Source organism: Chanodichthys erythropterus, chromosome 3 (genome assembly GCF_024489055.1).
Source record: "Chanodichthys erythropterus isolate Z2021 chromosome 3, ASM2448905v1, whole genome shotgun sequence".
NCBI lineage: Eukaryota > Metazoa > Chordata > Actinopteri > Cypriniformes > Xenocyprididae > Chanodichthys > Chanodichthys erythropterus.
In genome coordinates, this window is record NC_090223.1 from 31937925 (window position 1) to 31962869 (window position 24945).

The window sequence follows — 24945 nt, forward strand, 5'->3', positions numbered from 1 at the left end:
CCACCAAAACTGGCACAAGGCCTAATCTTCAGAGAGGCAATGTTTTTAATGCAAATGTCATGTTATATTGAATGTGCAACTGCATCACTCTTATTTCTGTGACCTTTGAAGAAAGAGATTTTGATGCACTGAGATGCATTTGTCCAAAACGTTGCCACCCTTTACTTGAAAAGTCAAGCCCTTTTGAAAATACCTGTTCTCTTGTGGGGCATTAAAGTATAGAGATGGCTTGATTCACTTGAAAACTGTCAATAAAGTATGTTTAAGTCACAAGAGATTGTAAGGTCCCTGGCTTCAAGGATACCTTATATTCCAGTGTAAAAAATGTGAGAATAAACAAGTGAAAAATTCATATCAACCAGTTTGAATATTGGGATGGACAAAAAAATAAAGTAAAACGATTCTGCTGTCCTATTTCTTTTCATTTCAAGACCTACAATCACAGACAAATTGTGTAATCACAAGTAATTTTCTTTTACTATATTAATGTATTAGGATTCAGTAATAAGTAATAGTGTGTGTGAGTGTGTTTCATCATGACTGTGCTGCTTTCCTGACATCATACATCAGTTTCAAAACAACACTATTCCTTCTGCTCCTCGCAGCTCACAAAGCTAGAGTAATTTGTTAATGGCTGTGTAATGATGTTTTTTTTTGTTTTTTTTTTTCTTTTAATGAGCTGCTTTCAAAATGTCTGCAATGTACAATGTGCATGACTGTGGGTGTGTGCACTGCATGAATAAGAGAGTGTTGTCATATCTCATTCTCCTCCTCTAACTGAATTCTCTGCATGCATTTGTGAAAGCAGCCTGCTGAATTTGAGAGTGTTTGTTCCTCATATATATTTTGACTGAAGCTAGTTTACACACATGCTTACACTCTTATTTGATGATGCAGTACATCAACCTCAGGTGTCAGAGAGCTGATTGACCTGCTGTGTGTGTGTGTGTGTGTGTGTGTGTGTGTGTGTGTGTGTGTGTGTGTGTGTGTGTGTGTGTGTGTGTGTGTGTGTGTGTGTGTGTGTGTGTGTGTGTGTGTGTGTGTGTGTGTGTGTGTGTGTGTGTGTGTGTGTGTGTGTGTGTGTGTGTGTGTGTGTGTGTGTGTGTGTGTGTGTGTGTGTGTGTGTGTGAAGCATTCGATGATTGTGTGTGGGTGTTTGAAGAGTGGCAGAATCACATAAAGCATTGTGCCTTTTAGCAGCATTTGTAACAACAGAAACGTGCGCTCGAGTTTGTAACAGAATCTTCATTATAGCATAAAATGTAGCATAACTTCTTTCCTGCACCTTTTTTATGTGTGCACCAGTAAGTATTGATGGTTTTACACTTAATGGACAGAGCAAAGCTGCTTAAGTGGCTATTCAAGAGAATCGATTCATGTCGTTTTTGTATTGTTATAGTTGAGTACAATACCGTAACAGATTTCCACAGATACTCATATTCCTGCTTTGTAGGGTTTAAGATTACTTCAGAGTCAATATCAGTAAAGAGTATTGTGCCTTCCGCTGCATTCTCTTGAGACGAATAACCGCTTTTCTACCCTGGTTTATTTCTGAATGTAATTTCTTGCAGGTTAATTGGCCCCTCTACTGAGTTTTCTGGATAATTTTCCCCAGTGATCTGTAGTTCATAATGCTCACATTTGATTCAGCAGTCCCCAGACGTCCTCTCCTTGATCTCACGGACACTCACTTATCACTGAGACACATGAAGCAGAGTCCGATCTCTTCCCCCACTGGAAAATATGGCACTGTCAGTAAGCAAAAGAGAGAGAGAGAGAGATAAGAGGCCATGCAGGTTGATGTTTAGTTATGCTAATGCATACCATCAGCCGGCCGTCTCTTTCACTGTGAGTTTGCTATCTGCTATTATTTGACTTCACCTGCATAATTCTGAATTTATAATGATGTTCTGTGCTGTTGTACAGCTCAAAGACAGGAGATCTGGACAGATCGGGCTCTTCACGAACCTCCATAGTCTATACAGCATCTGTTAGCATAATCAGAACTGGATCATGCCTGCTCTTTAAAATATAATAACTGTTTATCCATACAAAAATATAAGTGAGTTAGCTACATTGTCTGCTGATTAATTAAATAAATTTTGCATATATGCAATTTATTGCAAAATGTGCAATTTATAAGTCAATGACATGACGCCTTTTTGTGTTAATGTAAAATACATACAATGCATGCGCAGAGTGACTAGGTCATGTTTTTTCACTTTAGGGTCAGTAAGATTTTTGATAGTTCAAAAGAACAGCATTTATTTTAAATATAAATCTTTTTTAACATGCATTTCTTTACTGTCACTTTTGATCAATTTTATGCATGCTTGTTAAAGACAAATTTTTTTTTACTAACCCTAAACTTTTGAATGGGTAGTGTACTTTTTTATTTATCAAGATGTGTAAACTCGCATTTATTGAACGTGTCTGTTTTAAAAAAGTTTGCTTGATGTTTACACCCAGGGCCTAAAAATGTAACTTTTTGCCACACCCGCCAATGGCATTGTTATGAAACCAATATTTTAGATGCTAATGAAAATGCACAATCCTCTATTTCAATTTCCATACCACGGCTAAAACTACTATCTTAACTAATATTTTAATAGCCTACAAATTTAAAGACAATTAAACAGTCAGTAATAAAATAAGAACAAATAATCAAATTACAAGCAATAGCACAAATAAATACATTACAACAAAGATGCAAATGAAATGGAATAAACAGTGCTTTTCAGTAGTTTTCAGGTACAGAAATTGAATAAAGTAGTCTAATCAAATAAATAACTGCATAATCTTCATATCCTTTTTTAAAGTTCAAGAGCAGTGAGTGATATTTTTTTTCCCGCCCTTTGTTGTTTGGTTAACATTAAAAACTGCACAGCAGCAGGATTATTAGGATGCTGTCATACGTAACCGACTGTGTTTACAGAGACAGGCATTTTTTTTGTGTGAATTTGTCTGTTCGAGGACAGGAAGGTATTAAAGGGAGCTCAGCTTAGTATTTGCGTACTGTTTGAGACACGGCTTTCAGGCCACGCGCTTTTCACGTGTCTAAGTGCTTGAATATTTACATTGGAAAGGCTTAAATTTTCGTGATGATGCAGCACTGACCCATCAGCTGTACAGAGCATCGTTCACGTTTGTTCACGTTCATGTTCTCATAACATTGAATTGTTAGAAATCTTAAAAATGTTATACTGGCTATCTGGCAGCTGACATCATTTCATATACTCACCAACACCGATTTTTAGTCGCATTTGGTGCTTGGTGAGTGTTAGGGCCCTATTTTAATGATCTAAGCGCATGGTCTAAAGTGCATGGCACAAGTGCACTTAGGATGTGTCCGAATCCACTTTTGCTAGTTTAAGGATGGGAAAAATGGTCGGCGTGCCCGGCGCATGGTCTAAAAGGATCGTCCCTATTCTCTTAATGAGTAATGGGTGGGTTTTGGGCGTAACATGCAATAAACCAATCAGAGTCTCATCTCCCATTCCCTTTAAAAGCCAGTTGTGCCATGGATTCGCTATTTACATGGTGGAATTTGCAAATGGAAAAACTGAAGGCTTCACCAGCGAGGAAACGGATCTGCCCGTGCGCGAGGTTAAAGCGAGAGCAGACCGTCTACGGGACAAGCTGGATTCCACAAAAGCATTTTTAAGCAGAGTGCCTATAGGCCCATATTACTATTGCGCTTTTTAAATATAAAAAAATAAAAAATATTGCGTCATTGACTTTAGACCAGGTTTCAGTTGGTCAATGGCACAGTCTATTTCAGTTGCCTCAAAATAGTAACACGCCAACAATGCGCCTGAACACACTTTGTTTTTCAGACCAGCACGCCCATGGGCGCACAAATGGAAATGCATTTGCTATTTAAACAATGTGGCACAAGACGTGAAAATGATAACTGTGACAGGCTGAAACTAGCAAAAAACACTTGCGTCGCTCCTCTTTGCACGGAGTGTATGACAGGGCCCTTAATTTTAGGCCCTGCTTGCACCATATGACATTTTTAGGCCTGGTTTCACAGACAGGACTTATCCTTAATCCAGGATTAGGCCTTAGTTCAATTTAAATAGCTTTTACAAACGTTCACTAGAGAGGAAAAAAAAAAACATTACTGGTGTACATCTTGAGTTAAAAAAATGGCACTGACATATTTTAAGATATGTCTGTAGAAGTTGCTTTCAGTTAAAGCAGCTCAAATATGCATATTAGTGTGGGACTAGCTGTGAAACCAGGGGTTGGAGTCATTAAATTTTAAACTTGGAAATGGTAGTTTTTTTTTTAAAGATTTTACCTTTTCTTTAGTTTGGCCACTCTTATGTCATATATCAGTATGTGATGGAAAAAAAGCCTCCTAATAAGGATAATTCAGAGACTGTATACACATCAATACACACACCACTCATATGATACAGAATGTCATTTAACATGGATTAAACTGACATTATGAAACAGACAGCAGATGTTACAAAGCTATGAAATTTCTTCTTGTCCCAACTGAGTTGAACACACACACACTTTCCCTCACAAACACGCACACATAGCATGGCCTGAACAAACACACCCAGCTCCACTGGTAATGCCAGCGGCCCTCAGCAAACTTATTAGGGAGAGAGCATCCAGTCAGCCGTTCGCACAACTCATCGTGTTCCACAGGGCTGTGTCTCCAAACCAGACAGAGCATCACTTCAGTGGAAAAACAACAGAAGACTCATCACTCCAGCTCAGCCAGCCAATTACAGATTCATCTGAACATACAACACCAGTGGCTAATAATGTTACGCACACAGCTACTGTAGCTTCCATTTGTTAGATTGAGTTTAAAGCTGTTGGCAAACGGTGTATTTGTACTGGCATATCTTTATTGTGTCTGATAGTAAATATTACTGTGGCACTCCAGAGCTGATTTTATCTTCACTTTCACCTCTTATGACCACTTATCTTTGATTTGGCTGGAATGAAAGTAGTGTTTACTGCTGAAATTAGACGAACCTTTCAAAGTTCAGAATGACAAGTGGAATCAGAATGGCAAATTCAGATTTGTGCCACCTACATGTGTAGTGTGTATATATCAGTTAGGTCTATTATTAGTTAGGTCTATTCCATTTTCACTTTTATTTATTACACAATTTACACATAGCCTATATTAAAATAATAGAATATTTTTGTGGTGGTGCCAATGAAATTTGTTCTGTACAAATTTATTATAATTAAATATAAATAAAATGTATATTTAGTAAAATAAATGCATTGCTAATAATATATTATTATAATTATTTGTTATTTTTACTCGGGATATTTTTTTACTCAGACTGATCCTATCATTATTATAATTATTTGTTATTTTTACTCGGGATATTTTTTTACTCAGACTGATCCTATCATTAACTGAAGGTCTGCTATATGCACTTGACCTATGGAGGGCGCTCTGTTCAGAAGTTAACCATGTCATGTTGCAGTTGAGTATTTTTGGAGTGCTGAACAATCTGCCCTGCTGTTTGTGTATTTGTTTGTTTGCGTGTGTATGCAAGAGTGACAGAAATACACATATGTCCCCATATGAGTGACTTTCAGCAGGATATCCGTGCACTGATTAATGCGGTCTCGTGGGGAGACATGGATAGAAGAAGTGAAACAAGACACGCTCAGCACAGCACAGAAGATCGCTAGCATCGCTAACAGCCCTGTCCTTGATCCACTGCCACTCCTTCAGCTGTGTGTCGAGACGACAGGGTGACCTCAGGGCTCTTTTCAGATGTTTAAATAAGACAAATACTCTTCCATGATGTCAGCATGACCAACAGTGACAGGGCTCAACAATGAGGGTTTTGTCCCACTAGCCTGTCTTTTTTTTTTTTTTTTACTTGCCCTGCCAACATTTTCACTGAACCCCACAAAATTATACATTTTATTTTTAGCCATATATTGTTAAACTATGAGTATAAAATAAACTCTCTCTCTAAACACTGGGCCCTGCCATCCTTATGGTGCAGCCCTGCAGTAAAGAACTTGAAGGGCCGACAGTATCAGTTGTATATGGATATTAATGATAGCCGTTTCTGAGGAATATCATCATTCCTTGCAGTTTATCGCCCATTAATAATGTCATTCCGTTACAGTTTATAACCCAAAAACAAATTCATTGTAGAATCTGAACAAATGTTGATTAAATAGTGTTTTGTTTGACTATTTTACTTATTTTTGTATTTTATTTTGCTTGTAATGTTTGACCATTCATAGTTTGTGAGTTGGGAGGGGTGGGTTTACAGTGTGTTTGGGCAGCAAAGACAGATGTGTGTTTGTGCTCTGTGGTCAGGGAGTGGTGTTTAGAGAAGGAGGTGCAGGATCAATGGGGCCTGTGTGTGTGTGTGTATATGTATATATATAATATGTGTATGGGTGGTTCAGATATACCCTACATTACGGAGACAAAATGTCCTCACAAAGATGGCAATATCCAAAATCCTTGTCCTTGTAGGGACATTTTTTGCCCCACATTAGGAAAACGGCTTATAAATTGTACTAAGTGAAGATTTTTGAAAATGTAAAAATGCAAAAAGTTTTCTGTGATGGGTAGGTTTAGGTGTAGGTTTTGGTTTAGGGGATAGAATATACAGTTTGTACAGTATGAAAAACATTGTGTCTATGAAATGTCCCCATAAATCATTAAAACCCCCAACGTGTGTGTGTGTGTGTGCGCGCATTTTTGTGACATGTCAGGACACAAATGTGTATAATGACATGGGTATGACATAGGTATTACAAAAAGAGGTGACTTATGAGGACATTACCCCATGTCCCCACTTTTCAAAAGGCTTCTAAATCATACTGGGATGGTTAGGTTTAGGTGTATGGGGTAGTGTAGGGGGATAGAAAATACGGTTTGTACAGTTTAAAAACCATTATCCCTATAGAATGTCCCCACAATTCACAAAAACGAACGTGTGAGTGTGTGTGTGTAGGTGCACGTGTGAATGTGTATTTAAAAAGCTCTAGTATATGTTTGTGCATGTGAGATATATGGGTGTGGGTGTGTTTGATAGTCAAGTCCAGAGATGGAGTTTTCTATAGTAGGCCAGTAGAGCACAAAACTATATTCGTAATGCTGCATGCAAAGAAATGTTCTTTATGAAGAAGCAAATTAAAAATTGAGCATTGACAAAAGTTTCATATATAACAAAACTGCAATTAACTGTAACAAACATGCAGGATTTCCAAACTTTCTGGGCACTGTTGATGAATATCTCCCCCTAGTGGAGGTCAGTAGCACTGCTGTAATCCCCAGAGAATGTCAATAATGTGAAAAGAATTTGTTGTAAATAATATACACTACCGCTCAAAAGTTTGGGATCGGTAAGATTTTAATGTTTTTAAAAGAAGTTTTGTCTGCTCACCAAGGCTTAATTTAGTTTATTAAAAATACAGTAAAGTAATATTGTGAAAACTTATTACAATTTAAAATAACTTTTCTATTTGAATATATTTTACAAAGTAATTTATTCTCGTGTTGGCAAAGCTGAATTTTCAGCATCATTACTCCAGTGTTCAGTGTCACATGATCCTTCAGAAATCATTCTAATATGATGATTAGTTCCTCAAGAAATATTTGTTATTATTATCAATGTTGAAAACAGTTGTGTACTTTCTTTTTCAGGATTCCTTGATGAATAGAAAGTTCAAAAGAACAGCATTTATCTGAAATACAAAGCTTCTGTATCATTATACACTACCTTTCAAAAGTTTGGGGTCAGTAAGAATTTTTATTTTTTTTAAAGAAATTAAAGAAATGTACACTTTATTCAGAAAGGATGCATTGAATCGATCAAAAGTGGCAGTAAAGACATTTATAATGTTACAAAAGATTAGATTTCATATAAACACTGTTCTTTTGAACTTTCTATTCATCAAATAATCCTGAAAAAAAAAATATTGTACACAAATATTTTATACAATTGTACACATTAAATGTTTCTTGAGCAGCAAATCATCATATTAGAATGATTTCTGAAGGATCATGTGACACTGAAGACTGGAGTAACGATGCTGAAAATTCACCTTTGACATCACAGGAATAAATTACATTTTAAAATATTTTCAAATAGAAAGCAGTCATTTTAAATTGTAATAATATTTCACAATATTACTGCTTTTACTGTATTTTTAATTAAGTAAATGCACGCTTGGTGAGCAGACGAAACTTCTTTAAAAACATTAAATATCTTACCGATCCCAAACTTATGAGCGGTAGTGTATATATATTATAATTCAAGAGTTTGGGGTCAGTATGTTTTTTCTGGAAAGAAATGAATACTTTTATTCAGCAAGGAAGCATTAATCAACATTGACGGTTAAGACATGTATAATGTTACAACAAATAAATGCTGTTTTTTTTTCTTTCTATTTATCAAAGAATCCTGAACATTGTATCATGGTTTACACAAAAATATTAAGCAGCACTATTTCTTTTTCATTTACCATTTGTAATGTTTCACCATGTTAGTTTATAATACTCCTTTGATGTGACAAATAAATGGTTCAGTGTGTAAATATTTCATGTCCTCTATCAATTGTATGTATAAAGTCATAAAATGGAGTCATAAAGTTTAGTATTAATATACAATTGGAAAATGTCGTTTTAGATGGAGTATTGCATGTCACACTGCAGAACACTTCTGCCACTGCCTGGCTTAGCTATCCAGATGCCTATAATATTTCAGATACATTAAACTTTTATTCTCTCTTTAGGAATGAAGCGTCCATTTAGTCCTGTTGAAGACGGATCAAACAGACTGACTGAACAGACTGGGCATGAGGGTGTGTCCTCTGATGGGGTGGAGTTTACCAGACAGGACGCCCCATCTGTAAACCCTCGTCCGAAGCGGGAGCGCAAACACAGGTCGTACACACTCTGTGAAGTGTGCAACATTCAGCTGAACTCCGCAGCACAAGCACAGATACACTACAATGGCAAAACACACCAGAAAAGACTCAAACACATAAACAACAGCAACACAGGTATGATATGTGTGTCTTTCTCTGGTGTTCCTGTCATAATCGGAGCTCAAAGACTGGAGCTTCTTGCTTTACATTATCCACCCAAATAGGGGTATGTTCTTGGATCAACATCTTTATTAGTCCTTGAAATGCTTACTTAGAAACCAATCATTGCCCTCTGATTTTGGGGATAGTACTGATTGGATTCTAGAAGGTTGTTCTTGGGCCAGCAGATGATGTTTATCTGGGAACATGTCCTGCTGGGATGAATCACGTTGTGTATGTTCTTGTGCATGTTGCTTAACATGATTTACCCAAGTAGGACAACATTCCTATTAATTCCTATCAGATTTTAGTGTGTGTTCACACTTGGCAGGTTTGGTCCAATTAAAACATACTTTAATTTTGCGATAGCTCTGTAGGTCCGGTTCATTTGAATAAGTGTGAACGCTGCCATCCAACACCTTTTCAGGGGTCTCGGTGGTGAGGTTTGACTAAAATATGAATGCAACACGGACCCAAGACTAACAAACAAACCAAAAACGGGACTTGATGGCACAAGATGCAACCCTAAAAAGGACAGAATTCTCAAGCATACATGGTTACTTTCATCATAGGATCTACGTCGTCTTGCAGCAGATCTTCGTTTGTGTGTGTAACGGAGAAATTCCTGGTGCGGTTTTAACTTTTTTTTTTTTTCTTCATGAGTTCTCAGCTGGTAAATATACCATCGTATGTACGCACATAAAATGAGCTCACTTAGACCAGCACACAGCATTGTTTTGGATGTGCAATAAGTTCTGTTGCAAAATATACGTTATAAAAATTTTTTGTGTGTTTCTTTTGAGTTGTTTTTGGTGTTAAAGGATTAATTCACTTTCAAATGAAAATTAGCCCAAGCTTTACTCACCCTCAAGCTATATAGCTGTATATGACTTTGTTCTTTCTGATGAACACAGAGTATATAAATAAATATCCTGACATGTTCAAGCTTTATAATGGCAGTAAGCAATACCAATGAAGAAAGTGCATCCATCCACATCCATCAAAGACTATAGAATAACACAAGACGCGTCACTCATATTGTTTTGAATGGGAGAAAGTGTAACGCGGAATAAGTCCCGCCTTCTAAAGCCAAGAGCCAATCGCCGACTGGTAAAGTCATCGCGTCACTTCAGCGGCCGTTAGAATCACCGGTTTCTATAGAAACAGTCAGATGCGCGCCTCCAAAGAGACGCACATTTAGGTCTGCGCATGCGCATTAGCTTGATCCAGCCTGAAAAAAATAGAGTTTTTTTGTCATGATTCGAGCGTTTAGAAACTAAATTTATGAGTCGGTTGTTGTTAGATTTCATTGGTGATTTCAAATATCAAATTTAATCGTAAGGTTGACGAACAGTTTTGGAGAATCTGATGTTTCAAAGAGATAGGAGCTGCATGATGCCCAGGATGCCCGAGAGACGTTTCAAAGATGGCCGCCGAGTGAAATGACTTGTCTTAAAGGGACTTTGACATCCATCCATCATAAACATGTACAACACACGACTCCGGGGGGTTAATAAAGTACTTCTGAAGTGAAACGATGCATTCGTGTAAAAAAAAAAAAAATCCATATTTAACAAGTTATGAAGTAAAATATCTAGCTTCCACCAGACTGCTTTCCATATTCAAGTTACGAAGAAAGTGCAAACTGGTGTAGGACATAGCGTAAGCATTTTAACTGCGAGAGTTTTACACTTTCTTTGTAACTTGAATACGGAAGGTGGTCTGACTGAAGCTAGATATTTTACTTCATAACTTGTTAAATATGAAATTTTCTTTTACACAAACGCATCTTTTTCGCTTCAGAAGGCCTTTATTAACCCCCTGGAGCCGCGTGGAGTACGTTTATGATGGATGGATGTGGATGAAGACACTTTCTTCAGCTCATACCTGTTGATCCCAATCACTGCCATTATAAAGCTCAGATGTGTCAGGATGTTTATTAATATATCTCTGATTGTGTTATTCAGAAAAAAGAAAGTCATATACACCTAAGATGGCTTGAGGGTGAGTAAAGCTTGGGCTAATTTTCATTTGAAAGTGAACTAATCCTTTAAAAATGACAGTGTAAATGCTAAGTGAACCAGAATTAATGTAACATTTTCTTTTATTGGTCTGGACAGAAAGAATCAAGAGAACCGTACTACAAGTGTGAACACACCCTTAAGGTGTAGGTTTAGGTGTTGGGTCTATCAGCCAATCATTTCCCTCTGGAATTTCAAGGGTTGATTTGAGCTGGGAATTCCAAACTTTTTGACTCCACAATTCCCAAATATGATGATGAACTCATATCTTAAAGGGTTAGTTCACCAAAAAATGAAAATTATGTCATTAATGACTCACCCTCATGTCGTTCCAAACCCGTAAGACCTCCGTTCATCTTCAGAACACAGTTTAAGATATTTTAGATTTAGTCCGAGAGCTTTCTGTCCCTTCATTGAAAATGTTTGTACGGTAGACTGTCCATGTCCAGAAAGGTTATAAAAACATCATCAAAGTAGTCCATGTGACATCAGTGGGTCAGTTAGAAGTTTTTGAAGCATCGAAAATACATTTTGGTCCAAAAATAATAAAAGCTACGACTTTATTCAGCATTGTATTCTCTTCCGGAATCCTTTCCATTGAATTGATTCCATTGAATCCTTTCATCTGTCGGCGTTGGTAATGCACTTTTTACGTTGCCGTGGTTGTTTTTTGGGTGAATTAACCCTTTAAAATATAAAAGACAGCTATATATTTTAATGTATAAAGACCACTGAATTTTTATGTGTTATCTGGACAAAATTTAGTTTCTGTTAAGCTGACACTTTCCCCCCCACTATTAGAGTACTGTTAAATGTATAAACCTGAAGAGATATAAAACTATGGCTGTCAATAAAATAAAAATAAATTAAAAAAATATTTTATTTTTACTTTTTATTTTATTTTTTTCTCAGACTCAAACCCCCTGGATTAGTTCTATAGGTTGGGATATGATTGTGATGGCAATGTTGCATCAGGACCAACAAAATATGTTGATCCAGGAACATGTCCAACTTGGTCCAATCATGTAATGCTATTCATTTCTGAAAATTTAACACACAATATTATTTAAATGCTGTGTGTTGATTTTTTTGGTAACCTAATATTTTTTTCCTAATATTAGTAATAAATGTGTAGAAATTGTTTCTACGTAAATCTGTGTGTTCGTCAGTGCTACAAGACCTATCAGCTTGGTGTTATCAACAAATTCATAAACACATGACATGCAAACGGCTTTAAAAACATTATCAACCACCTTCATGTTGTCAGCTGAGGTCTGACAGGCATCTTCATGTAATTCATACCCTTAGACCTCATTGTGTCCATCTGCAGTTAATATGTGATTTTGACTCTACTCGCTTTTATGTTTCCATGGTGATGCGGCTTTAAAGCCCAGCTGATAGGTCAGGAAGGAGCATTTCAAAGGTCCGTGAGATGCTGATTGTTGTAGTTATGGCTGTAAAGACGGGGCTGTTCGTCTACATGTCGGCCTGGAGATAATTGCAGGAGAGAAAGTGAGGCAGCTGGTGGCAGCTTTGTGTCATGCAGCCTTATTTCCACAGAAACAGGCGGAGTCAGACAGAATCTTATGATTAGAGGTGGAATTTGTCGATTTATTTGAACAACAGTGAAATAATCCACTAACACTATTCATTCGTCCTGGCACACGAAAATAGAGCTATGCACAAACGCTTGCAGATAGCAAGCACATGCAAATGCCACACACACTCCAAATCCAGGCCTGCGAACCCAATTTTCCCTCTCTTGTAATGCAAATGCGAAATTAAAGCTAACTTCCATGCTGTTGATTCTTACACATAAAAAACACACGCATGCACGGCCAATCATATGAGCAGCAGTCAGACCCACTTCAGGTGCAGGCTCTCATACAAATAGATCATAATTACATAGCAACCAAACATGTTCACCATGGAAATGCTCGACGTGGTGACGCCCCCTTAAGCAACGGGGTACAGGCACTCACAGTCTCGGGAGCCAGCTAGATTTTATGCGGTTAGTGTGTGTGTGTGTGTGTGTGTGTGTGTGTGTGTGTGTTTGTGTGTGTGTGTGTGTGTGTGTGTGTGTGTGTGTGTGTGTGTGTGTGTGTGTGTGTGTGTGTGTGTGTGTGTGTGTGTGTGTGTGTGTGTGTGTGTGTGTGTGTGTGTGTGTGTGTGTGTGTGTGTCAGGGTTTTAGCATGATTCTTAATGGCATAGCTCTATGATGATCCCATTTGTGCAAGGCGTTTATGGAGAACTTTTGAGATGCATGGCTGTGTGTGTGTATGCATGTTTGCATTCAAGTGCAAAGATATAAAGGCTCATTGATTAGCCATTCTGCTAGTGTCTGACAGCATAATAGAAGTCAAATTAAACTGGACAACCTTTCCCATGAGCCTACAACAATGCCTGAAGCCTAACCTCACACACATAGTGTACCACACATCATCCCCACATACACAAAACAGTGACTGACTGATTCAGAACTGTATATGTCTTTCTCATTTTAACTGGACAACACTACAAAGCAGGGTTCAGTAGCCAGTCACAGAATATAGCAAGTTAAGCATTTGATTAAGCAATAAATTACATTTTAAGCACAATTACTTTGGTCTATTTTTGTTCCGCCAATAAAAATAGTACCAAACAAAGGCAAAGCGTTATCAGACACTGCATGTCTCTGAGCAACACATGGTAGTAGTGTTTTATTCCTGAAAAAAAAGTTTAAATAAATCATTTGAGTGAATGATTCAACGATTAATTGATAAAGACAATGAATTCCGAATATGTTTACTACTATAGGTGCGAAACAATATGTGAAAGTTGTATGTTTGAATTCACAGTATTGATAAAAGAGTAGGCAAAAAGTACCTGGATGACCTAATGCTTCCATTCAGATTCTGAAGTTGTGATTACAGTGAAGTGACCCAGCTGACGCTGGTTGGTCACATGACAAAGCCAAAATGGTGGATTTAGTACATCCGGATTTCATTAGTCCTACACACATTGGGCCTCATTCATGAAACACGAGCAAAATTTTTTGCGTAAATGTTTGGATTAATGACATTGTTCGTATTTTCAAAATGTTAGTTGGTACCAAAGAAACACCTACTCCCTACTAGGGGTGCAACGGTTCTCAGTAAAAAATCGAACCGTACCTTTCTCCACTTATGGTTCCATACGTCCATATGTGGATACGCATTCTGGCTTCCCAAAACGTTGCAACAGCGATAACCAAAAAACATGGACAAAACAGTTACTCTTTGTAAACTTTGTTCAATGTGAATGCCGTATGCTCTAATGTCCGGTCATTTATGCCGTCATTTATGTCGCTGTCATACAAAAATTCATTCAAAAATTATGTCAACATGCCCGTCTTGGCGAGTATCCTAGCAAACATAGTCGGTTAAGCCTTAAGTGAACGTATATTAGTCGAGAAAGACAACGCATGTGTAACGGTATATGTACTGGATCGTGCATGTCTTAAAGGGGAAAAAACTATTCCTGTTGCCTGTTTTTAATGTTAAATCAAACAACAAATAAAGAAATCACTCACTGCTCTTGACTGAATAGCTTTTGTAACTACAATAATGATTAATCTTTATTTAATTTATACAGTGAAGATAATATGCAGTGTTATTTTATATTTTTATTACCTTAGAATGAGCCATTTCGATCTCATACACCATGGGTCCCCCCTCCACGTCAAGTTGCCATTATGTGCTGGCATGCTTCTACAGCAGCCCTAAACAGACAAACACTCCACAGAGCGTGTTTCGTCACCATGTTGTTCTGAATTGTTTGTGCACGAATATGCACAAAGAAGAAATAGTAATAGTTGTAATCTGGTTTATTAGAAGCAGAGACCGTTCTTTGTTAGAGGTAAGAAGAAACCTCATTGCTTCACACAAGCTACTCTCTGCTCTCTCAGACGATGACATGTCGGCCAGACGGCCACTGTAGCTTCTGTTCAACTTTGGGTAAAAGGCAACGTTCGTCACTGTCACTTTTTTCCAGCCATCCAATCACTGTGGAGGAGGGGCAGGATAAATACTACACCGACCAATCATCCTACTTGTACAATGACTGAATAACAATGGAGAAGTTAATATTGCTGGTTACGGCATTTTTATATTCAGTGTTATTCTTCAAAATGAGTTGCTAGTAACATGTTACTGCAGTGGATATTCCAAATCATTGCAACCAATGCGTCTCAACTGGAAAAATGCGGCGCCTCCAAAGCACTCTCAAGCTCAACCAGCTGGCCATTTTCAGAAGAGCACCTGCCGTTTTTTAGTGTCTTTTGCATTTATGCAATATACTGAAGCCAGAAATGAGAATGGAGTACAGAAGACTCCGCGATGTTCCTCGTAATTTATGTAGTTGTAATTCATAGGTGAGGATTACATTAACTGTGAATGAGCGTGCACGCACGCTGTATTTACAAATGATTGAAATTCATTAGCATACATTTAACTATCAAATCTGATGTTTACGAAGCATTTGTGAATCCAGAGGAGAGTTTTCTGGAAGGTTTATTTTATGCACAAATTACTCAGAATTTAATCATATATTTACAAAAGTTTCATGAATGAGGTCCATTTATACTATATAGAACATATTTTCTTATCAGTCACAATGTGCTTTTCCCAAAAAAAAAGTACCTACTCAGAGATTTTGTGACTTTGTATACACCTTTGTTTCATTCCTGAATAAATCAGTGCTTGAATGAATGGTTTAGGTGAATTATTCAATGCTTTTCACTCTTAAAGACCACCTACTGGCATAGAGATGCAACCTGCAGAAAGAGTCATTGGGAAAATCCCCCAGTACTGACTCACAAGCTTGTCTGGGATGGATGCCGCATGGGAACTGTTGTATAATATATAAACTTCCAAGGTAATTAACTTAAGGCAGCATTGAACATTTTAATGTCATTTAATCTTAATTGGGTACAATAAATGAAAAAATTGAGGGCATTGTATTAGTATACTAAAAGAGATAAGCATTCTAAGATTATCAAGAGTCCTAACTAAATTTTAGATTGCCTATTATAAGCTTAGAAGAATTAAATGCATTTGTGTTGATACATGTGTGTGTATTTCAATTTCATGTCAGTAGGGAAAGGCAAAAACCTGGAACTTGATTTACAGAGACACACACACACACACACACACACACACACACACACACACACACACACACACACACACTCACACACATACATAAGTAACAGTCTTATCACTGCTCACCTTCTGTTGATTCCTCCAGGCCCCTGTACTCAAACCCATATAATCAGCATGACTGCACACACACACAAACATACATACACACACACAATATGTGCATGCAGAGGGCATCATGTCTATCTATATTTTGTTCCAAAATTAGCTTAGCATTTATTGTTGTTTTTAATGTGTTTGAATTGTATGCGCATATAAACATTTGCTATAAGACTCTGTATGTTTAAATCCCTCAGAGCATCTGCTTTTGTCCACATTTGTTAACGGCCCACTCTTAGCTGACACACCATTTTACCTTACCATCTCATATATATAAAAACATATTTCCCCCTCTACCCTTTTCTCTTTATTTTCCAAGTCCTCTCTCTCATTCTTCATTTCACCTCATTCTTATCTGTCCTTTCCCTTATCTCAACACCCCCACCATCCCAATCCACGGACAGGTGCATCATGGGTATGCTAGGTAATATGGCTACTGAGATTAGCAGGCTTCTCTCAGATTGCCCTGGACACACGCAATAAATAGCGGTACATATAGTCAACTCCAGAATTATTGGCACCCATTTATTGGTAAATATGAGCAAAAGCAGCTGTGAAAATAAATCTGCATTGTTTATCCTATTGATGTTTCGTTCAAAAAAATCACAAAATTCTAACCTTTCATTGAAGTAAAACCATTTAAAGTGGGGGGAAATGTACATGATGAAATAAATGTTTCTCTCCAATGCATGTTGGCCACAATTATTGGCACCCCTAGAAACTCTCATGAGTAAAATATCTCTGAAGTATATTCCAATTTGTTTTTTTTTTTTTTTTTTTTTTTTTTTTTTTTGCACACCAGGGTGACTAGGAGCATGAAATTATCCAGCCATGACTTCCTGTTCCATAGGAGTACAAGTATGAGGAAACACAAATTAATCATTCATCACTATGAGTAAAACCAAAGAATATAGTTCTGATGTGCAGCAAAAGATTGTTGAGCTTCACAAAATAGAAAGTGGCTGTAAGAAAATAGCTAAAGCATTGAAAATCCCCATTTCCACCATCAGGGCAATAATTGAGAAGTTCCAATCAACTAAAGATGCTAAAAATCTGCCTGGAAGAGGACGAGTGTCTAAATCGTCCTAATGTGAAGTGAGGAGGAAAGTTTGAGTGGTCAAAGACTCTCCAAGGATCACAGCTGGAGAATTGCAGAGATTAGTTGAGTCTTGAGTCTCAGAAAGCCTAAAAAATTATCAAACAGCACCTACATGCCCACAAGATGTTTGGGAGGGTTTGAGAAGTAAGAAAAATTCTCCTTGCTCATCCAGAAACAAGAGCTTTTTGGCAGCAAACCCACCAGACGGGTTTGGTGCAAACAGGGATAAAAAGTACCCCATGCCCACAGTTAAATATACCGCTGGATCTTTAATGTTGAGGGCCTATTTTTCTGCTGGACATCTTGTTCAGATACATGGTATGATGAAAATACAAACAAATAAAAACAGATAAAAAAAATCAAAACCTGACGCTTCTGCTAGAAATCTTACAATGGGCCATAGTTGGATCTTCCATCAGGACAATGATCCAAAACAATCATCAAAACCAACACAAAAATGTGTCACTGAGCACAAAATGAAGCTTCTGCCATGACCATCTCAGTCCCCTGACCTGAAACCTGAAGAAAATGAGTGGAGTGAACTGAAGAGAAGAAGCACCAACATGGAGCTGGAATCTGAAGGATCTGGAGAGATTCTGTGTGAAGGAATGATCTCTTGTCAGGTGTTCTCCAAACTCATCAGACATTATAGGAGAAGACTCAGAGCTGTTATCCTGGAGGTTGCAATAATTGTGGCCAACATGAACTAGAGAAAAACATTTATTTCATAATGAGATTTTCCCTCCACTTATTCCTTTACTTAAATGAAAAGTTAGAATTTTGTGATTTTTTTTTTTTTTTTTTTTTTTTTTTAATGAAAAATCAAAAGGATAAACAACATAGATTTATTTTCAAACCCCCCTTTGATAATATTTAACAAGGGTGCCAATAATTCTGGAGTTGACTGTAGTAGATCTGTGGTGCAATTGTGGGTAAAGATCAGTCACGACAGTATCAGCTTCCATCCTAACTAAGAGACATCACAATGTACCATTTGCCATTGTAGCGATTAGTAGCGATTATTTTTTCTATTATATTTTTTTTATTGCATTATTTTATTATATTACTATTTAATATATACATATATGTATATGTGTGTATATATATATATATATATATATATATATATATATATATATATATATATATAATCATTATTGTGTGTACATAATTAAATCAAATTAAATTGTATTAAATTACTAAATCTGATCCTTTAAAAATATTAATCTATTTATTAATTTATTTATAAAATATTTCTTTTAAATGTCATATATTGCCCTGTTGTCATCAGCCACCATGCTCTGCATTGGTTGTTGAAAAACCAAATTACTAATTGTGACCTTTAGGAAGTCACTTAACCTGAAGAATCTTCAAGGGTATACAATTTTATTAAATTGTGAAGCTCTTTGAATGAAAGGTGTCTGCTAAATAGCAAATATACGTGTGTGTGTGTTTGTGTGTGTACTTTTTTATATTACATTGTCACCAAATGTAGCCAGCGGTCCCCACAATGTAAATGGATAAATAAACATACTAAATGATGTTTTTGTGAGAAAGTAAAAGTGTGCAGTTTCCTTTGATGGTTAGGTTTAGGGTTAGAGGTAGTGTAGGGGGATAGAAAGTACAGTTTGTACAGTATAAAATGCATTACGCCTATGGAAAGTCCCCACAATTCACAGAATTGTGTGTGTGTGTGTGTGTGTGTGTGTGTGTGTGTGTGTGTGTGTGTGTGTGTGTGTGTGTGTGTGTGTGTGTGTGTGTGTGTGTGTGTGTGTGTGTGTGTGTGTGTGTGTGTGTGTGTGTGTGTGTGTGTGTGTGTGTGTCATTTATACCAATGTTTGCTTTAGTAAACACGTGCTGGTATTTTTTGGTACAGTTCTTCATCTGTGTGTGTTGTGCATTTGTGTTTTGCATATTTATGCCGCTCCTGTGTTTGTCTTTCTCTGTCTTTCATGCTTTCCGTCTCTGGTCTCCTCTAATGCAGCATGAGGTATTGGATTATAGCGAGTGTGTGTGTGTGTGTGTGTGTGTGTGTGTGTGTGTGTGTGTGTGTGTGTGTGTGTGTGTGTGTGTGTGTGTGTGTGTGTGTGTGTGTGTGTGTGATTTATTAAAGTCTGAAATTTTCTGCATGAGTGTGTCTGCACAGCTGCGTTTTTTCTGTCATTCCAATGTACTCTCTCTCTCTCTCTCTCTCTCTCGCTCTCTCTCTCTCGCGCTCTCTCTCTCTTTCTCTCTTTCCTTTTTTATCACCATTCACCATTTTTCGTTCGATTATTCACAGCTTCTCACTTTCATCGTTTCACCCTATTACTCTTCACTTGGTCTCTTGTCAGTTCTCTGAGAGCAAGATGGAAGAGTTTACTAGTCTGTTTTTCTCTGTTCAACAGTTTTTTTCTTTAAATATAATTTGTCTGCCACTATAATAATGGCACAAAAATAACGATTTAATTTTAATTAAATGAAATAATAATTCTTTTTTTTCTTATTCTAAAAAGTCTGACTTGTTGGTAAAAATGCTGTATGTGTGATTTTCATTTTATTTAGACCATCAAACGTAATTTCTAATTTAATGAAATTGTAAAGCATTCCTACTGCCCTCATCTTCAATTGGTCAGTCAAACAGGTAGCCCCGCCCCAAACTCACACCATTGGTTGATCCAGTGCTGCTAGGTTGGGCCATTGCCAACAAACAGCAAAGCTTTTTCGCTCTTCAGGAATTCAACAATATTGTGCACATTGTGCACAAAAAGTACAGTATGTTAGCGTCACAAAAAAAATGACACAACTTCGTTTATATTGCGTCATGTACACTTGCGATTTATTAAGATGCAAAAACTAGAGGTCAGGCAAATGAAGCTCAACGGACGCACACACACAAAGTGTATGGATTCAACCTTGGAGCACATTCAAGCGTGAGGATATTTTAAAGCGTAACACTTTACCAAAGGAACGTCACATTCGGTTCAGAGAGAGACACCGGGTCTTTCATTGTTATTCATGTATTAATTTATGCACGGGTAGTGAGCGAATAGGGCTGTAATATGCAGATGAGTTAGTGTTTCATGATGGAAATTTTCCGGTTGGCTGCTCCGGGTGGCTGCAGTTAATGATAAAGTGTGGCAGAACGACAGGAACAGAGGGTGAAAGAGACAGAGAGAAGGGGGGAAATAGTATTTATTACTACAAAAAAAAAAATCTGATCCAGAAGCATATTGGCCACTGGATCATGACAGAGGCATTAACATCATCAACATCAGCATCATGGCTGTTGTCATCAGTCTCATCATCACCGTCATCATCGTCATCTGTGTTTTAAATCACCGGGGCATAATGTGTCCTGTCAGCAACTCTTCCAATGATTCCCTAAACCGACAGCGAACAAATCACACACGCCCCTCTCCCCCCTCTCTATTACACATCACTGTTCATCAGCGTGTATGCTGTGGAGTTTGTGTGCGCACGTCTTTCTTGACATTGAATTATTCTCCCAATTATACATGGCTATTCTCATGAGCTGCGCAACAACTCTTTTCATGCAGATGAAGAGGAAGGACAGAGAGAGGAATGCGCTAGAGTCAAGTCGAGAAGGCTAAAGGTTGTGAGCGTGTGTTTTGTTGGGCAGCGCTTGACTGAGCGAGTCTTTGCTTGGGGTGATGTCTGTAGCGTGTAATTAGGATTTCATCATTTCTCTCATTCAGGCGAAAAATGGCACAATCTGGATTTACAAACACACACCATGAGAAGAAACATAACAGTCTTGTGTACAGCACACTTATAGTCTTCCTCTCTGTTTCTGATGTCGTATATATCTCACTCACACACACACACACACACACACTCATACTGTTATTCTCAGTGTGGTTAAATCCCATTGGCTGGTCAGGGGAATGGATGTCCTAATCCCTTTATCAGACCAAACAGATGCTGCCCCAGAACAAAGAGGGGTCCAGTGCGAGTGTGTGTGCTTGTGTGTGACATTGAGCGCAGGTCACTGGAGTGTATGTGTATGACTCAGTCTAATATTGCTGCTGTGAAATATTCCGAATTTACATTCTCAGCAAATCACTTCAGATTCATTGTGACACTCATATTATGGCGAGTTCATTTGAATGTAGCAGAAAGGATTTGAATTCCCATAAACACTCTGTAAACACAATTCGTCATGTTTTATTTTGGGATATTATGTCAATCTTTTTGTATCATTTAAAATATTTTATTTTATAAAAAAATTATAATATTGTGTAAATCTTTTTACTGCACCATAAGAATATTTCTATTACAAAAAGACTAGTATATTTATATTATAATACATATTTTGTATATCTTATTTATTTAAATATATTTGTAATATATATTTATATTTGATATCTTTATTATTTAATTTTTTTATGATTTTGAAAGACATCTTTTATGCTCACCAAGGATGCATTTATGTGGTCAAATACACAGTATAGTACTGTGAAATACATATATATATATATATATATATATATATATAATTTTTTTATCGGTTTTCTATTTCAATATATTTTAAAATGTAATTTATTCCTGTGATGTCAAAGCTGAATTTTCAGCATCATTACTCCAGTCTTCAGTGTCACATGATCCTTCAGAAATCAATTTAATATGATGATTTGCTGCTCAAGAAACATTTATTATATTCAATATTGGAAATTGTTGTGTTGCTTAATGCAGATACATTATCTTCAAGACTCTTTATATCTTTATATTTCTAATATATATTATATATGTAATGTAATAATATAATTTTATTTATTTTTAAAAATATTTTTATTGACATCTCTACACTAATCAAAATATGTTGCTTATTGTCATAATATCGTCGTTTCGATTTTTCTTGACGTTTGTTTGCATATGCCGTTTGTGTTGACTTTTGAATATGTTGTTGTAGTGTGAGTTAGTTTTTTTGCTGTGTGTGTTCAGTGTGGTGTTGTTTATATGTGTGTTGGTGTTGTGTGTGCTTTTCCTCTGTCAGCTCTTGTCAGTGTCAGATCTCGTCAGTGCTCTGATGGGCAGTGACAGGCCTGCACAGGAAATGATGTGCAGGAAGCAACCTCAAGCTCCATATGACACTATGTTGGCAGACGGCCTATCTGTGTGTGTGCTTGTGTGTGTTGCCTATATCTCAGCATCTAATCAAAGTAGGGTAATGTTGCGCATGACTGTGACAAATCTCTCTTTCACACACACACACATAGTCTTTTTCAGAAGTTAAGGATAGTTCACTGAAAAATGAAAATGCTGTCATCATTTACTCACCCTCATGCTGTGCCAAACCTGTATGACCTTCTCTTTCTTTCTTAAACACAAAAGGAGAAATTCTCCAAATCGAATGGCTTACAGCACGCTTGCAAGAGTCATTCCTTTGCTCAGCCTTTACTCTCATTTTTTCCTCTGCTTTATGGACTTCTTTTTACTGGTTTTCCAGTCTCTCTCTCTCTCTCTCTCACTCTCTTTCTCTGTCATTTTCTCTTTCCCAGGTGCTTTAGACTTAAACTCCATTCTTTCCATTCTCTTTTCCATTCTCTCCCTAAATACACATGTATTCGCCCTCTTTGTCCTCCCCACAGCCCCTGTCGTTATTCCATAGTGTCATGCTGCGGGAGCGCCAATAGTGTGGGATGTTGTTTGCTTTAGGTTGTAAGCCTTTTTGTACTTTGATTTTCCAGGTTAAGAGTGTGAAAACTCTTTCTCTTGTGCATATTCATATTGCTAGTGGCACTAAGTCTGTTAGTTTGTTTTGTTCAAAATGTACATTCACTTAATCACAGCAAATGTTTTGCATTCATTGGCTCCTAATTCAAATCTACACAAATCTCTTCATGTTTCTTATACTAATAATAAAATAATGCAAATAAAGGAAATAATCTGCATACTCTTTATGTATTAGAATATCTTTAATGTACTGCTCTAAATAGGCACTTGTTATAATGATAGTAAATTTCTCCTAATATAATTGATATGAAAACAAATGGATGAATTACAAAAAAAATTAATGCAAAAAAAAAAAAGTTAAAAGTTCTGTGAATGCATCTTTTTTATTTAATGGAAATTCTGTGTATTTATTTGATGTTTCTATATATACATTAAACACTAGCAATAGTCACCGCTTCACAAACAGTGAGCCCCACTTTATCATTCACTAAGCAAAATGGCATCTTATCGACCTCAAATCTCAAGCTGCCAGTTTCTCTCTCTTGACTTAATCAGCAGTTTTTCTGTTTGACAGACCGTCTTATCAGTCAGATTCGCTTGGACCTGTGCAGGTGTTGAGGAGGCAGATGGGGGAGGCTAGCATGACTGGACAGTGAGGCATACCATGTGCTCATACCAGCCATTTGGATTAAAAATTTCAAGTAGATTATGAAAGGAAACTAGATAACAAAGACTGGCTCACAACAGTAATACCCTTTGGAATGAAATGCTCACTGTACTGTAAGTATATAGGCAATTGTTCTGAATGATGGGATTGATTGGCAGACTGCTTTATTTACATCAGCTATGTTTTCAGTTGAAAGGATTTCCACTGAGCGCTAGGCTAAGGTCATGATACCGCTCTAAATGTCTGTCTGCAGCTGTAATAGACTCTTAACGCTACTGGAGGAGTAAATCACTTCCTCCTTCACCTGCCCATCACCTCTTGTAATACGCCCTACTGCACTCTGGGAAACTGTTGGCTTGAAGACTAATTGCTGAATTATTCAAATGATTCAGGAACAGTTTTGAGAACTTTTGACAAGTACTCAATGTTCTCATTTTGCTCATGCAATTGTGTGGCTACAGGTCTACAGTTTTTTGTTGACTGGGGTTTTAGTTTAAAGGCACAGTTCACCCAAAAATTTACATTTTGCAGTTATTTGATTTACCTTTGTGTCGTTCCAAATCTGTATCATTTTTTTTTTTTTTCTGTGGCACACACAAAAAAAAGACATTTTAAAGTATATTTCCAATGGAACTAAAAACACTATTAGAGCACCATAAAAATACTCTTATGAGACTCTTGCGATCTGACATTCTATATTCTGATTCTTCTGAAGTCACGCACTTCCGCTACAGCTCACACATTTAATATGGATGTCAGGAAACTCAAGGGTATTGATACTTTTAAGTGTTTTTGTTTTGTTTTTTTGGTGGCTTTTTTTTTAAGCAGGTCACAATAATCTGTTGTAATAGATCTATGTACAGATCCTTTAAATGTATTATTAATAGTGATTATTAATTATATTTACATTTACATTATTTACTTAATTATATTAATTGTTCTTCTAAGTTGTTTTTTAATGGAACACATAATAAATAATACAATAGATTATTGGATGTATAAAATTTGATGATGATGGTGGTGATAATAAAGAATCGTACACATCTAAGTTATTGTTATTGTTGTTTTTATCATAATAAATAACAGATTATTTAAAATTCGTATTATTATTAGTTGTGTATGTATTGTGGAAGAAAATAACTACAGTTTTAAAC

At 36.8% G+C, this 24945-nt stretch overlaps 1 protein-coding gene across 7 annotated transcripts in view; it reads left to right on the forward strand.

The window, feature by feature from the left end:
- The window catches only part of znf385c (zinc finger protein 385C), a 113436-nt gene that overhangs the window by 25016 nt on the left and 63475 nt on the right, over positions 1–24945 (forward strand). For all 7 annotated transcript variants that reach the window (XM_067373690.1, XM_067373699.1, XM_067373718.1 and 4 more), the window contains exon 2: positions 8758–9027. In XM_067373690.1, the coding sequence (XP_067229791.1) occupies positions 8758–9027 (270 nt within the window). The remainder of the gene's footprint in view (positions 1–8757; positions 9028–24945) is intronic.